The sequence below is a fragment of the Primulina huaijiensis genome, chromosome 5, assembly GCF_012295235.1.
Source record: "Primulina huaijiensis isolate GDHJ02 chromosome 5, ASM1229523v2, whole genome shotgun sequence".
In the NCBI taxonomy this organism is placed as follows: domain Eukaryota; kingdom Viridiplantae; phylum Streptophyta; class Magnoliopsida; order Lamiales; family Gesneriaceae; genus Primulina; species Primulina huaijiensis.
The window spans coordinates 21497682-21514525 of record NC_133310.1 but is presented as its reverse complement, the minus strand read 5'-3'; the positions used below and the strand labels follow the sequence as shown (position 1 = coordinate 21514525).

Below are 16844 nucleotides of genomic sequence, written 5' to 3'. Positions count from 1 at the left end.
CAAAACGGTTCGGTTATTTCGATCGGTTAATTCGGTTTTAGTATAATTATTTAAATTAATAATATAAATATATTGTAAAATATAATATGTTAACTTTCTACATGTTTTCTTAGTAAAATATTTAAATATAAGGTCTAAATTAATTAAACAAACAAAAATCAACTAAAAATTGTTCAAAATAGTTTTTCATTCACTAAATATCATATCAAAATATATAATATAAATAAAAATATAAAAAAATTATTAATTTAATGAAATTTCGGTTTTTTCGGTTTGTTCGGTTTTGACATATATAATCCGAAATCGAACCAAATAAACTCCGGTTTTAACATTTATATCCGAATTACAAAATTCGGCTTTCAGTTCGGTGTTCGATTTTTTCAGTTTGAATTTTTGATTTTTTCGGTTTTATCCNGTTTTACACATAAATTTAAAATTACATAATTTTAAATGTTATTTATGTTACATTAGAAGTTTATTGTCTATGTTTTTCATATGAATATTAAAAACAATTTACCCTTATAATATATGACATAAATATAATGTTGTTTTAAGAGAATTAAAATAGTTTAAAACATTAATAATCACCATATATATATATTGTAATCATGGCATCTCATATGAATTAACATCAAGTAGGCAATGCATGCTTAATATTTCAAAATAATAAAAAAAATTAATCAACCGTGAAACAGTCTAACAAAAGTTTTTATGATATTTTTTTATAATGTGTCAGCAATCCAAAGTAGATTGTTATACTTCAGGAGTACTTTATCTGCATATGACAAAGTCCGACGAGATAATGAGTTCAGCCTAACAATAATAAAGTCAATAAACGTACTAAAATCAACTGATTTTAATCTCTCTCTGCTCCAAATGGGGTACCCATAGGGTGTGTTTTGTTAATGGATTAAATAAGGATAGATTAATAGTCAAATATTTATCGTTAAAATTTTAAGATGTTTTAATAATAATTTTGACCCGATTTAAGATCCAATACTATTGATCAAATAGTTATCCATAAAATTGGATCTTAAACCGGGTCAAAATGATTATTAAAACATTTTAAAATTTTAACGATAAATATTTGACTATTAATCTATCCTTATTTAATATACTCAACCAAACGGAGCCATAGAGTAAGGGCCTTACCCCTAGCAAAAAAATCAGAGATAATGTGCATATGCAATTTAAAATATCATTATTTTTTAAAAGAAATCAGATCGAATAAATCGATAGTATAAATATGGAGCAATAAAGATAGAACATAAAAAAAAAAAAAAAAAAGGATAGCAATAAATGTTGAATTTGAATTTGGTTCTCGAAACGCACACGTATCGGTCAAACCGTACAGGTAAATATTGATTCAACCAGTGTCTCAACCCAACCGACACTTCCTGATCGTTGGATCATCCTGAGGACACGTGTCGGATATAGAAGCGTAGATGACGCGGTAACTAGTCATGGACGTGATCCGAAAGAGACAGTACAACCCACCCATTTTTTTGTGTATATTAAGGAGCCTGCTCTATTTAATTTAAAGAAACTAAAATAAATCCTAAGAACCGATACTTTGAACGATAAGAGTATTTGATGAATTTATAGTAAAAAATCGAGTATACAATTTTTTCTTGTGTTTCTCATCCTAATTTTGAGTATGTAACACAGAATTTGTTCAGTGTGATTTACAATGTCAACGTGATAAAGAAAAAACTAAAATAAATCATTATTTTACTTGGATTTTTGGGAGTAGCGATCTCCATTTAGAAAAATATATGCCATTGTTACAAGATACTTTAATATAATCAGAAAAATTTCAAAAGATATCACCTATACCCATTATTATGATTTAATAATTAATCTTAGTTTTAGATTAGATGAATGAATTTGATCATATATTTATCCATTATTATTAATTTAGGTAAGGTATTACCGTCAAGCTATTAATTGCATAATTAAGAAGATTGAATGTTACATTTTTTTAAATTAATCGGACTTAAACATCGAGAATGATTGGGAGAGGAATGACGTGTCTTTTCAAAACCTGTAATTAATTAGTATTAAAATGAAAATTAAGCGATGTTCAATTTGGAGATAGGCCTTTGTAAGTTTTTGGTTAGCTAGACGAGACGGACCTAAGCTTGGAGAGTGATGATAACTTGGTACTTTAACGCTGCGTTTGGTACGTTAGATTAGGTGGATTTATATTTTTTAAACCCAACTAATCTCATGTTTGATAGGATTTTTATTTAACCAAATCAATCTTTCTTATAAAAGATTATGTTATATTAACTAGGATAAAATAATCATTCCTCCCCTATAGGATTATTAATCCAACTCTTAATTCATCATATTTTTCCAATTTTACCCTTCTTCTATATTCAAACTACCACTACTTCCCACGACGGCCGCCACCGTTGCCGACCGCCGCCTCCGACCATCACCGCCACCACCGACCATCGTCTCCGTCAGCGACCGCCGCCGCCTCCGTCTGGCCACCACACCGCCGCCCGCCTGCCGTCGCAATAGTGGAAGGACAATTTAGTCAATTTATCAAAATATTCTAAATTATCACATTCTTACTAATCATACCAAACATAATATTATTTTATCATTTTCTACTTCAATAATTTTTTTTATCATTTATCTTTTAATCATTTCATTATTTTATTTTTCTTAATCATTTCATTAATTTATTTTTCAACCAAACTCAACCTAAAAGATAGCAAAAATTTGATAATTGGCTTTTGATTACCAAATTTATCCTTATTATTATTATTTTTAATATTTTTTTATGTAGCACATGTCAGGATATAGATGAGATAAAATAAATAAATAAATAAAACAAGTTGAATTTTTATATGTAATTATTTAATGGGTCAAAGAGGAGGTTTTTGCAAGTTCGATGGAATCTTCTTTTCATACTGAGGAACTTGTGCACGATCGCAAAAAAAAAATCAATAAATCCAGCTTGTTTAAACATTGACCATTTCTTGTTATTGTTTTTTGGGGACGGAATTAATCAGGATTTAAATAAATAAATAAATAAATAACACCATGTCTCCATTAAATTGAATTAAAAACATTAAATATCGATGTTTTCTCTTGCATTTGTTGCTTTCTTCATCCAACTCAAAGAAAGAACGACTTACCTAAATGTGCTTCGAAACAAAGACATGATTACACAATCAATTGGTTGCGTTTGCTTCAGCAGCCAAAAGGTCTTTTCTTCTTTTATTTATTTTTTAAACCATGGAGTATTTTTTACAATCCAGACAACTATTATTTAAATCAATAAATTGTATGTAAATTTAATTGAAACAAATATATCTTAAAATGTGACAAACGTGGTCTTAATTCTAAAACTATTCATACTTGACTAAAAGTCAAACATGTTACTATTACATTTAAGAATAAAATCAAAATTATCATATAATAACAATAATAATACCATAAAAAATAAAGCATCAACTAGATAAAATTATTGGTTTGGGACAAAAAAGCATTTAGGATCATTATAGGTAAATCAATTAGAGTAATCTATCTATCTACTAAGAAAGGCTATAAGGGAAAAAGTGAGTAGATTTCGTTCATTTATATAATTCGTCCAAACACGTGATTAGGACAAAATTTGGTATTATTATAATAAATTTGAGTAAACCGACACTCTTTCATTAACCATAACCTATCGACATTAGAACATCAATTCGTCACGGACCTGATGATTCGAAAGTTTCAAAAAAAAAATTTAGTGTCAACCTCATGTTATTTTTGTACAAACAAAACATTCGTTCTCCCATGGGTTCCGCCTATCCGGGGAGAAATGAGAATACACCGAACAAAGATTTATGTAAAATTTCCAAATAAAATATAAAGTTTAATTCACGTCGACATAAAAATTTGTAGTGGGGTTCCTACAGAAGTACAGAACAGAGACATGGAAAGGCAATGACGCCAAAAAATTCCAAGGTTCAGACCACATGACACTTCTCTTTCAATCATTGTTTTTGACTGATAAAAGCAAATGCTGATTGGCCCACACCAAAGCTGGATACCAGTTAATAAGCAAGTCTGCGAATATGTTTAAAGACTTCATTCAATCTAATACAGCCCATGCTTTAATTTAACTCCACAACTAATATCAGGCGCCCCACCTAGATTAGTCTTTGGAGGTTCCTTTCAATATGGGTGGTCATAATGAATACTAAAGGTTAGATATTAAATGATCATAGGGGGAAAAAGGAAAGAATATTGATATTTGGTTAAGATTTTGTGTTTAGAATGGTTTTAACAAATGGAAGAAACTGAAATTCATCCATATCTTTGCAAATGTATATGCAGGAAGCCATTGTGTCATGTCAACTGTTCAAAAAGTGTATGCCATTGATATAAACAAGGGCAAATCTAGATTAATAGATTAGCTACTCTTATCTTTGTATTTCAAAATTCATAATTTCGAACTATAACTCCCAGCAAACTGCTGCATTTCCTTCCAGTCAGAAGATCTGTCCTTTGAAAGGATTTGCTACGATATTTCTCAACAAGTGCAAGTTTTTTCTCTGCCATCATGTTGTCTAAGATGATAAGGACTAATTAAGTAAAATAAAATCTTCAAGGGACTCATAGAACATGAAACAAGAGCTTCATGGAATACCACGAGTTTAGTCTCCACAAAAGAAGACAAGTATTTTACATTGTTCTAGAGAGGACCATTTGAAACGCCATAAGACAATACATAGGCAAAACTCCTAAAGCACTTTTTCGAGAAGAATTGGTGTTTCACTCTCCCCCAACTTGCCTTTTCCACGAGTCTTCCACAATCAATTCATTCACTCCCCAATCTTCATAGCTGGATTACATAAATGAAAATACAGAAAAAAACTAAGATAAAGATAACAGGGAATGTACTGATGAATCCATTGAATCTTACCTTCCATCAGGGAGGTAACGACGAATAGTGAACGGTATTTTTCGCTGTCGTAGCTCCTTCATTGCAATCTAAGATAAGGTGAAAAAGATGGATGTTGTAAATAGTAAGAAAACATTACACAAAATCACATTGTAATTTCAAAGTCACTTGTAATACAAAATCCTATGTTGAGTAATTGACAAAAGCTGCCCATATTTACATGCTACATAATTATCAAACAAAAGAGTTACGAGTCTGGCATTTTTTGTCAAATTTATTCACGCCAAAGTGATGGCCAATCATACAAGAACTACTTTTTCTAACCATCCTATACAATAACATTGGCTAAAATAACACTATTCATGTGAAAATTGAGGTTCTGGGGTTTCTCATGCAAACCAAAAACATTAATTGAGGTGCAAGAAGAAAAAATTAAAGCCATATTAAATATCTACATAGGTGTAATGTAAATATTGAAGTTTGGACCCAACTTTAAGCATAAAAATCGGATACTAAAACGGTCAAGGTGCCACCCCAAATAATATAATCATCCATCTATTACAAAGTAGAGGAAAGTAAAACTACATTATCATGAAGCGAGTAATTTAATGCAATAAACAAAGTATTGGAACTACAAAACAAAAAATGAATCATAATCTTAACACTATAAAAGTTCATCACATGATTTGGAAACAGCAAGCACAACCATGATCTAACACACACAATCCTTCATCATTAGATAGGACTAGCATTTCGTTGACCTTGTGCAGCAAACAAGTTCCAACGTAGTAGCCAAAGCAAAAAATTTGAAATTCAAAGAAACATTTCTTCCCAAAATTTTAAAAAAAATTCAAACAAATATATGTTTCAAAACCAAATCCTTTTGAGGTTTCTGTACTAAAAGTTTTTAATAAGAAACACACCAAAAATTCAGAGATAACAGTAAATATGCGAGATGCCCACATTGAACCTAACGCCTTCTGCGAATGGATTACGAAACTGTAGCTCGATATTAGAAATACACGTTTGCATAATATTTTTAACGCAAACAGTATATAAAGACAATAAATAGGAAAGAAAAAATTCTTCCCCAAAAAAGCACTACCAAAACATGGAGAATTTTACCTCGAGCGGGTCAGTTTCACCTTCTAATTCAACCATAACGGGAGCATTCATGCTGTGAAGCCAAAAGGAGTTTCTCAAAGCCCAAAAATAACTCAAATAATTAAAATTTAAGCACGAATTTCCAGTCCACAGTCCCAAAAACACTTGAAAAACGAACCTTATCTGCAGAGCCCGTGTGCCCAGAATCCTAGCTCTTTCGTACTTGGTCATATATTTTGATGTTTTCCGAGGGCGTGCAATGGGTACCTGCTCCTGTTTCTCATCTCCATCCCCTTCGATCGGGTCAGGAGCGTCCTCGTTATTATTATCTTCTTCAACTTCCGCCCCTTCCTATCAATTTTTCTCACCATGACAATGAGATGAAACCCATAACCGAAAATAAAAAAACGTAACGAAGAATCAAACGAAACGCTCACATCAATCTCGGGTTCCATTGGCTCATCCTCGTAGCTGAGAAAAACCCAACAAACCGTCATTAGTCAGAAAAAATCCAAAAGCCCTAAAAAAACCCTAATTCCAGAAAACAGAGGTGGTGTGCCGCCATCGAAGTTTATAGGGGAATATTAAACGAAATTAGATTAAAAATCGACTGAATTACGAATATCTACGAACCCTCCATCCATCTCATAGTCCTCGTCCGCCATGGCGTTAAGGTATTACCCCTCTTCTCCAACTGCCAATTGATTGCGCGAATGCCAATAGAGAAATAAGAACAGTTGAATTAAGTAGTAGTAGAATGGGCCTAATTAGTCTCGTTGAAGCCCACTAAAATTACAACTTAGTTTGTAAAGCCCACTAGCGCGCGCAACATTCATCTATCGGTACCATATTTAAAATAGTGTACTAAAGTTACCATTCTCTAAAATACAATTAGTCTGAAATTATGGGATCCACAAACCTCCAAGAGGGGAATGTCAAAAATTAGTGTGAGACGATTTCACGGATCGTATTTTGTGGGACAGATATCTTATTTGAGTCATCCATGAAAAAATATTACTTTTTATTGTGAATATCGGTAAGGTTGACCTGTCTCATAAATAAATATTCATAAGACCGTATCACAAGAGACCAACTCATTTGGATAAACTCATTTGAAATTATTTTAATAACCTCAATAAAGGAAAATACAAATTCATCTCTTATATATTTATAATATATTTATATCAATCTCGATTTATTTCTAAATACTTCAATATTCTAGAAATCTGAAATCTATTAGTTCAATTGTAGTATTAACAAATATGAAGATAAATTTGATTTTCTATTTTTAAAACTATGAAACAATGAAAATACATTTGAAATCAATGAATTTTAAATCTCTTTTAAATAATTTAAAAACACACTTCTCAATACATAAATTCACGTCAATTTACTAATCAACTTTAGTTTTAATTTATGATTTTTAGAAATAAGCTTATCTTGTTTCAATATTCTTAGGTTGGTTAATTCATCTTTGGGAAGGAGATCTAGCAATATATTAATCGGCTTTCGAGGAAGTAATTATTTAAACATTAAATGACTAATTGAGAATAAGAATTTATAAAACGTCTCCCGAAATGAATTAATGCTCAACTTCAACACCATCGCTACGTTGACGTTTCGTATCTCTTGGACTTTCCATTTTTTTTTGGGGTGTGTGTATACATATCCCTTCTCACTAATACCTTATTTTTATGCTAAAAAAACATTTATTTTTATTTTATGAAAAATAAATATATAAACAATTTAATAGGAAAGATACAACTATAGCATATATTAATTTATATATGAGTAGGTTTTTTGTGAAATGGTCTCATGAATCTTTATTCACGAGACGAATCAATCATATCCGTATTTACAATAAAAAGTAATATTTTTTAACGAGCGACCAAAATAAAATATTTATATCATAAAATTGACTGTAAAATCGTCCCGTATGAGTTTTTGTGTTTATATATAAAACAGGAACCCTCGAAGTTAAACTTGCTGCCCTTAGAAGTTAAAAACTCCACCAAACGAGTAATCTGCAAGAAATCTTTACTCCTAGTCCTACATATATATCTAATTCAAGTTATGAAATAAAATTATTATTTAAAACTAAAAAAGAGAAAGAGAAGATTTTATTTTATAAAATTGATTATAAATCATACAATTAAAAGAAATCAAAATTACGATCTTTGAAAATTTTCTAAAATACAACAGTGTTTTGTCAATTAATTTTTTTGGCGAATACCACCATCACATATAAAAAAAATTACTCTTAAGATTCGTTACTTGGATACAACAAGAAGCAGTCGATCATGATACAATTTTTCAAAAGAAATGAAACACTTTGACTAAATATAACATCAGAGTTTCACATGACAATAAACTATATTTTGTAGAGAATATTGAACTCCAAACCTATGACGAATGGATGTCTCCGAGGCGGAGGGGATTAATAATGGCAGCCACGGGCCACCTTACCCAAATAACTCAACTTTTATATATAATTTTTTTTAATAAAAAATAACACACTATTATGCATCGTACGAATAAGATGCTAATGAACAATCAGCACAACTCTTGTTCAGATAATCCTAGGCGTTGACAAAAGTACGTACCTAGTCAAAATTTGATGTGTAAATCATCATATTAAAAAATGTACAGGTTCTTAGATTTTTTTTTAAAAAAAAAATCACAGGAGACCGTTTACGAATCAGTTTTGTGAGACGGATTATCAATTCGATCTGACTCATGAAATACATTAGTTTTATGTCAAAAATATATTGTGTAATATATATTGATTTGAATGGAAAAATATTATTTTTTATGTCGAAAATATTATTTTTAATTATAAGTATGAATTAGATCGATCTGTTTCGCGAAATAGATATTTGAAACCATTTTAAATAAGCAAAAATTAAAATGAACATACATCCTTATCCTCAAAATGAATCATGACACGTTCAGTTTATAATTATGATTTGGATTGATGTAATTTTATAATTCTAACTTTTATTCAAAGTTGAAGGGATCGGAGAATCCATAAGGTTGCTTCTTTTTATTATTTTTATTTATTTATTATTATTTTTTTTATGTGTGGAGAATGGTTTAGTCATGAGATTAAAGTCGATAAAAGCATCTTCTGAAACGCTTCATTTCATATTAGCTCTTTTCCAAATAAGGTTTTTTCTTGCTCTAGCATTTTAAAGAAAATATCAGTCTATATATTATAACCATTTTTAATGCATGCTATTAATTACTTTGACTAAATTTATTTCCTTTTTTAATTTTACATTAAGAAATGTTTCAGTAATTATATATTCATTTATATTGTTAAATTAAATAATTTAATAGGAAAAAGGACAACATACAATTTCCTAACTGGGACCTCAACCCAATCTTCACTGGAGTAGGAAATCGGCCTATTTATATTAATTAATCATCATTATTATTTAATATTAGTTATTATCAGTCCAAAAGAGGATAAACTTTTCTATTCATCCGATGTTATTTATTTTCATTATTATAATTATAATAATAATTATTATTATTATTTTCACATGCTGAGTAGTCGATTTCATTATTTAATTTTTCTTATTTCGTAGAAAGTCAGATTTCATCCAACCATCCCCCATTTCTATTTTTGAACCTCTTCATAAATGACACCGAGTTTTTTTTTTTTTCAAACTGCATACTAAATATAATATAACCTTAATTATATTCACACCACAGTGCACCAATGCACACACGCTTAAAGTTTCAAATCTGGAACACATTACAGCTAGCCAAATAATTCACACACTATCTTTTAGACTTTCGATTTTAAGTTAATATTACCCATCTTAGATAATAATTCTAAAATGACATATACAGGACATAATTGAAAAAACAACCAAAATAATTTGTAGTAATTTCCATATTTTATTTCCTTGCTATCAGTGCTTGCTAATGACACAATGTCTCCCCCATAACTTGTGAGAGCAGATTGATAAAAGGTGATAAGTGGGTATAACATGTTCTATCTATTATCTCATTCTAAAATAAATAAATATTGATTAACTCTATATTTTTTTGTGAGATTATCGGCCGGTCATTTTATACAAAATAGAAACAAAGAGATTTACTTTTGGTGTAAGTTAAACTCGCCTTGGCATAACATCATACTCTCAAATATGAGAGTAACTCGAGTTGGGGTACTCTCCCACCCTAAATTAATCTAAACAAAAGGCAATGTTAAAGTTGTAATTAGCATTACGAATCTATTTGAAAATAAAAATATTGAGATTATATTAAACTCTCCGATCCATTTCCCAACTTATTACGTACCATCTCGAGATCTAATTTATTACTACACACCACCTCTACAAATTAACTCACCTCTCACGTGTGTTCAACTTGATTCTTAACTTGTCTCCCTCCTCGACCCTTTTTCCAATCCTCCAATTAATTCAACACTCCACCATATTCCTCCTATAAAACTTGCGTGCGCACTCCATTTTTCATAACCAAGAACGAGAAATCAAGAGACATGGGAGGTCCGCCCCTTCCTCACTACACTCCACTTTCCAAACCCACGGCCAATGCCGCCTCGTCCTACCTCAAGAAACCCAGACTCTTCTCCTTAGCCTTAGTCACAATCCTATGCTCCCTCTCCTACCTCTTCGCCGTCTGGAAACACGGCGGCACCACCACCTCTACCATCTCAAAGCTTGGCGCTACCATCCCATGCTTGATCTCCACCTCAAACAAAACCCGCCAGACCTCCTCCTCCACGGTTATACTCGACTTCGAGTCCCATCATGCCGCCGCGGACGGTGGCGTAGGGGACGATGTCTCCGGCGTGAAAATCAAGAAATACCCCCCATGTGACTTACGGTACAGTGAATACACCCCATGCGAGGACCAGAAAAGATCGCTGAAATTCGAGCGTGACAGGTTGATATACAGAGAGAGGCACTGTCCTGCGAAAGAGGAGTTATTGAAATGCCGGGTTCCGGCTCCACACGGATACAAAAACCCTTTCAAGTGGCCGCAGAGCAGGGATCTGGTGTGGTACGCAAATGTACCACACAAGGAATTGACCGTGGAGAAGGCGGTTCAGAATTGGATTCGGTTCGAGGGAGACCGGTTTAGGTTCCCTGGTGGAGGAACAATGTTTCCTAATGGCGCTGACGCTTACATCGATGATATTGGAAAGTTGATTAATTTGAAGGATGGCTCCATTCGGACCGCCATTGATACTGGTTGCGGGGTAAGTTTTTTATTCTTCTTATTATTATTTTTTCCTCAAGAAGAAGAAGAAGAAAACAACATGCAAGATAATTTATTTTGCTAGGAATGCATTTTTTTAACGTAAAAATTATTTTTGGTTAATTTAATTAATTTCCGGAGAATTAATCTTGTTTTCTTAATAACCCCGTCATTCCATTTAAGTGCAAGCTGTATTTTTTTTCCGATATAAATTTTGGTTAGATATTATTTTATTATAACATTTATTATCCTGAAATCAACATGTCCGACAAAATTAGCAATAAATTAAGTAGTTTGTGAAATATTATATAATTCCATCGTTTACAATTGGAGGTGAAGTATTTGCTTTGGACAAAGATTGTGGTTGTATTATGCAATTCAATTGTCAAATTAAATGCTTTAAGTTTGTAGTTAACGGGGAATAAGAGGTGGTGATCGATTATGAGCAGGGCAGTTCCATACGTAAATGTGGAAAAAAGAATTTGCCATTTTTGGTATGGGCACACTTTTTTTTGTATGAATTACGACAAAAGTGAGTGAGGTTTGGTATTGTGGTTTATCGAGCCACTAATTTTAAATAATTTGGAGTCTGCTAACTTTTAAATTTTGAAAAGAGTTGGCTGCTTTTCTTTTCGTTATTAAATATTATTTAATTTTAAACATTTTTATACTGATTACTGTGGATGGTTGTAATTGTATTTTACCCCAAGAAGTCCAACATCTTTTTATCTATACAAGCAGGCAACTTGGCCATGCATGAAAGCATGTAACACACATGGCATAGTGCTACTAACATATTTTTTTTTTGTCTTTTCTATTCATTGACAAATGAAACCAGTTGGTACTTGCTTTTTTTTCTTTTTTTTTTTTTTTTTTTTTTTTTTTTTTTTTTTTNCTATATTTCTTGGTTATTGTCATCAGGTTGCGAGCTGGGGTGCTTATCTTTTATCAAGAAACATCCTCACGATGTCGTTTGCACCGAGGGACACACACGAAGCTCAGGTGCAATTCGCATTGGAACGAGGGGTTCCTGCGTTGATCGGCGTCATCGCCTCCAAGAGGCTACCATACCCGTCTAGGGCTTTCGACATGGCACATTGCTCGCGTTGCCTCATTCCCTGGGGCGAATATGGTAATTTCACACCAACATGATATATATGATATTTCGGTCCGACAGTATTTAGAATCTTGATCGGTGAGAAGTGTATTTGATCACAAATCAAGGTTTCTTTCATTGAAGATATTTTCACTTGAGCAGTGAGACTCATGATCTTATTCCCACTTGATTTTAATTAATCTGACTCGCGTTTTTATTTAGATGGTGCATACTTGATTGAAGTTGATCGTGTTTTAAGGCCGGGCGGGTATTGGATCCTCTCAGGTCCACCTATCCGTTGGAGAAAATACTGGAAAGGGTGGGAGAGGTCGAGGGAAGATTTGAATTCGGAGCAAATGCAAATTGAGAACGTAACAAGGAGCCTATGTTGGAAAAAGCTAGTCGAGAAGGATGATATCTCTATTTGGCAAAAGCCATTGAATCACTTCAAGTGCAAAAAATTTAAATCACTGGTCAAGAACCCCACGTTTTGCCCCAATGATCAGAACCCCGATAAATCTTGGTTTGTGATCGTTCCTTGTTTCTCTTTTCGGTTTTGTTACAATTTCAGTACACTTGTAGCTAGCTGAATTCAATGCATGTAAGAATTATGTGCTTCTTCTTCTTAGGTACACAAATTCAGAAACTTGCTTGACTCGTTTACCCGATGTTTCCACCAATGAGGAGGTAGCGGGCGGTGGGCTGGAAAAGTGGCCAAATCGTCTAACTGCCTTACCTCCTAGGATTAGTCGAGGAACGATAAATGGAGTGACCAGTGAAACTTTTCATCAGGACTTGCAACTGTGGAAGAGGAGGGTCTCGTATTATAAAACGGTCAATAAACAGCTAGGCCAAAAGGGAAGGTATCGCAACGTCCTTGATATGAACGCTTTCTTGGGTGGATTCGCTGCTAATTTGATCGACGATCCTCTTTGGGTGATGAACGTAGTTCCAGTCGAGGCTAAGGTCAACACACTCGGTGTCATCTACGAACGAGGATTGATTGGAACTTATCAGAGCTGGTATACAAATATATATACGTATACCGCGTGTTCTTGTTCTAATATTCATTTACTCGGAATCTTCCCACTCCTAAAATGTGTTGACTCAAGTCGTGACACCCTTCGTGCAGGTGTGAAGCGATGTCAACTTATCCAAGAACGTACGATCTCATCCATGCTGATTCAATATTTACCCTCTACAAAGATAGGTAACATCGCAAACTATATACTATACTATATATTCACAATTTCGAAAATATAGACTGTCTATACACTATGATTAACTTGCGAATACGTCTTTTTCTTGTTTATGTTGTGATGCAGATGCGGAATGGAAGATATTTTATTAGAAATGGACAGGATTTTGAGACCCGAAGGAAGTTTGATTATTCGAGACGATGTAGATATATTGGTGAAGGTGAAAAGAATTGCATATGGATTGAATTGGGATACTCAAATTGTAGATCATGAAGATGGACCATTGGAGAGGGAGAAGCTTTTGTTTGCAGTGAAATTGTATTGGACAGCTTAGAAATATATAGTTCTTTTCTTGTTTTCATTTTATTTTATTTTTTAAAAAAATTGTTATTATTTTAATTTGATGTCTTCTTGATACATTTTATTAACAAGTATGTGTTCATTATTTTTTATTTATTATTATGTGATAACGAGTACTGTAGCTGATTACATATTTTTCTAAACTAATTGTGACCGATCGCCAACGAGTTTTTTCCCCTAACCTAGAAATTAGAGTTAGAATAGAGGACCAACAGTTGGAGATAGGGTTCGGAAGTGTAGTCTAATATTAAAATTAAAGATTTCATAATACATTTGGAATATATTTAATATATACTTTATTTTTTAAAAAATTAATATTTATAATAATATTTTGTTAAATAATGAAAGTTATTCTAATATTCAAGCAACCATTTGGAATACAACAACACAATTAACACATTGTTTGAGTTAGTCAAAAATAGTTGGTTTGATTATATAAGCAATGATGTTTTAATTTTTTTTTCTTCCCTAAACTTCACCTATAAATACTCATCCATTCTTCATTTCAAAATCACACCAAAACACAAAATCTCCTCATCTACAATCATAAGTGTAGAAGTGAGATAAATAATTTATTGTGAGAATATTTCTTAAGGATTGTTTATCCTTGGAAGGAATATGATTAGTGGAGAGAAAATGACTTTTAAAATCAGAGTGTTCTGAGTGAAATACTTTGTATTATCAATTCTCTTGTCTTTTTTTGTTATTAATAAAGAAGTGATCTCTTTGAGAGGTTTATTAGAGTGGACGTAGTCCAATCATAAATATTAGTATTTATCTTATTCATTGTTGATGTTACTTATGATGTTCCGCTGCGATGTTATCCCGTTTATTTTTTTGATATCCCAACAAGTTAATTAATTAGATTAGCTCACGAGTCACATTGATTATTATTTTTCACTAGCATTAAAATTTAAAGGTAAAAGTTTTAATTGAAATCTGATTCATATTTTGTTATAATCGAAAGCTTTGATTTTAGAAGATTCAATGAATATATATGATAGTGATTGATTTTATAAATCGAAATGTTATGTGACCAAACTTGAAAACAAATACTTGTCTGAAGACGAGGTTTCATTTGTGATCATATTTTGTATTTTCGAGACAACTGGAATATCGATAGTTAGAGAAAGCATTAATAAATTTTAATCACGAAAGATAAATCTAAGTTCATCGAATATTTTTTTAACCTATAAAAATTATATATGAAATTTAAATTAATATATTTGTCAATCTTGAATAAATTGAGATTGGAGCCAACACACATATTTTACAACTCCAAACTGCATTTTCCATTAGGTGACTCATGCGATTGTCGATCGCAACACATTCATTAATTTGCTATAAAAGAATCAAAACAAATCAAATACTAAATCAAAATCATAAATGGCAGCAATGAAGTCTGTTTCAGCTCTGGTTCTCGTCATTGTGTTGGTGGCTCAAAGCCAAATGATACCACAATCACTAGCACAAACTTGTTCTTCCACGCTTTCCACCCTCAATGTCTGTGCACCCTTTGTCACGCCCGGAGCCGCCGCCGCCGCCCCCAACCCAGACTGCTGCAACGCTCTCCAGGCCGTCGACCACAACTGCCTCTGTAACACTATCAGGATCGCCTCCCGTATCCCCGCCCAATGCAACCTCCCTCCCCTCACCTGTGGCGGTCAGTATCTCAACTAAAAAACGACATCACATAGATTAAACTAAAAATTTTTCTTATACAATGTAATTAATTATTAGGATATTAAAGGGAAAAAGCATCCGGAACTTATCAATCCACTGTACATATAACTTTACAGGCATAAACCTGCTTTTCATATCAGGGGGTGAATTGCTACATGTAAAATTAAAAGGGGTACTTTTATTTTCATCATAAATTGGATTCACTGCTCAAGATTTTCAATTTTTTTCTTATTGCAGCAAACTGAGATGGACGCAAAGCTGGTTCCCAATAAGAATGGGAAGGATTTAATAATGTTTTTGATGTCATTTCATGAGATCGATGTCTGCTCTGCTGAATCCTGGTTTACTATATTATTTAGCATTTTGTTGTAATCTATTTCAGAAAAAGAGCCATATTGATCAATAATAAAGATGCATTAATTTCGATCGAAATCATTTTAATAAGTCCATGCATGGATTTATATAGCGTAATGCATATAATATTTATATTGAAAATCCATCTGCGTATGTTTTCCCTCGCATGCAATAACAACGGCTAAAAGTATCGATATAATTTCAGACATCAGAGTCGGGTAATTTTAATATTTGTTTGTTTGATTCACACGGTAATGATGTGAAGCATGCTCAATTATTGTCGCACAATTTTATATATATAAAAATTAGAATGGGTGGCAGACTGGCAGTAGCTCTACTGGCGTGGATTTATTTATCTGTCCGCTAGCTTGAGGCAGAATTATTGACCACATCATAACAATTATTCTAGATGTAACATAAAATAATTCATCCTGGAAATGTTTACAGATAGTTCAAACTTTAAAGACTGAAAAGATAAAATAAAAGATGCATTTAAAATTATTTCTTGTATAAATTGTTTTTTTTGTAGGATTTTTTATGGTAGATTCGCGAAAATTTGAATTCAATAAAATTTATACGTACAAAAAAGTATGAAAGAGTATTTTAATACAATTGATATTATTATTATTATTTATTTCTGAGCAACAGCTCTTGTTTAGTTTAAATTTAAGGATGGAACTGATCCAATAAAAGAAAAAGGTGAAGTTGGGCCTATGACGTCAATGATATGGGCATGAAATTGAATTAATTGAAAATAGAGTTGGTCCAAGTCAACATATGTTAGGTTTGACCGATACAAAAACCACATACAATAATGTAAACATGTTCCAAAAAAAAAAGTCACAAGACGAGTATGCTAAGCAGCTGAAATTTTGTCAAGGATGTCAGAGTTTGAGTCTTTGTT

General features: G+C 32.3%; 2 protein-coding genes across 2 annotated transcripts; one reads left to right on the top strand and one right to left on the bottom strand.

Moving 5' to 3' along the window:
• Positions 1-4625: 4625 nt before the first annotated feature.
• On the bottom strand, positions 4626-6772 carry LOC140977106 (DNA-directed RNA polymerases II, IV and V subunit 6A-like). The gene is made up of 6 exons (XM_073441683.1): positions 6647-6772; positions 6451-6484; positions 6192-6364; positions 6035-6086; positions 4931-4998; positions 4626-4849 (listed from the first exon to the last, which is right to left on the bottom strand). The coding sequence occupies exons 1-6, from the start codon at positions 6676-6678 to the stop codon at positions 4780-4782; spliced, it is 429 nt and encodes a 142-aa protein (XP_073297784.1). The 5' UTR covers positions 6679-6772; the 3' UTR covers positions 4626-4779.
• Positions 6773-10433: 3661 nt separating this feature from the next.
• Positions 10434-14000, top strand: LOC140977105 (probable methyltransferase PMT16). The gene is made up of 6 exons (XM_073441681.1): positions 10434-11249; positions 12170-12380; positions 12567-12867; positions 12974-13366; positions 13477-13554; positions 13670-14000. The coding sequence occupies exons 1-6, from the start codon at positions 10527-10529 to the stop codon at positions 13875-13877; spliced, it is 1914 nt and encodes a 637-aa protein (XP_073297782.1). The 5' UTR covers positions 10434-10526; the 3' UTR covers positions 13878-14000.
• Positions 14001-16844: the final 2844 nt, after the last annotated feature.

Bases quoted from the DNA above. Each gene is read 5' to 3' on its own strand.
- LOC140977106 (XM_073441683.1), bottom strand. From the start codon at position 6,678: ATGGCGGACGAGGACTATGAGATGGATGGAGG. The intron at 6,485-6,646 runs GTTCGTAGATAT...GGTTTTTCTCAG, and splicing joins GACTATGAGATGGATGGAGG to CTACGAGGATGAGCCAATGG. The intron at 6,365-6,450 runs GTGAGCGTTTCG...AAAAATTGATAG, and splicing joins CAATGGAACCCGAGATTGAT to GAAGGGGCGGAAGTTGAAGA.
- LOC140977105 (XM_073441681.1), top strand. From the start codon at position 10,527: ATGGGAGGTCCGCCCCTTCCTCACTACACTCCACTTTCCAAACCCACG. The intron at 11,250-12,169 runs GTAAGTTTTTTA...TATTGTCATCAG, and splicing joins CCATTGATACTGGTTGCGGG to GTTGCGAGCTGGGGTGCTTA. The intron at 13,555-13,669 runs GTAACATCGCAA...GTTGTGATGCAG, and splicing joins TTTACCCTCTACAAAGATAG to ATGCGGAATGGAAGATATTT.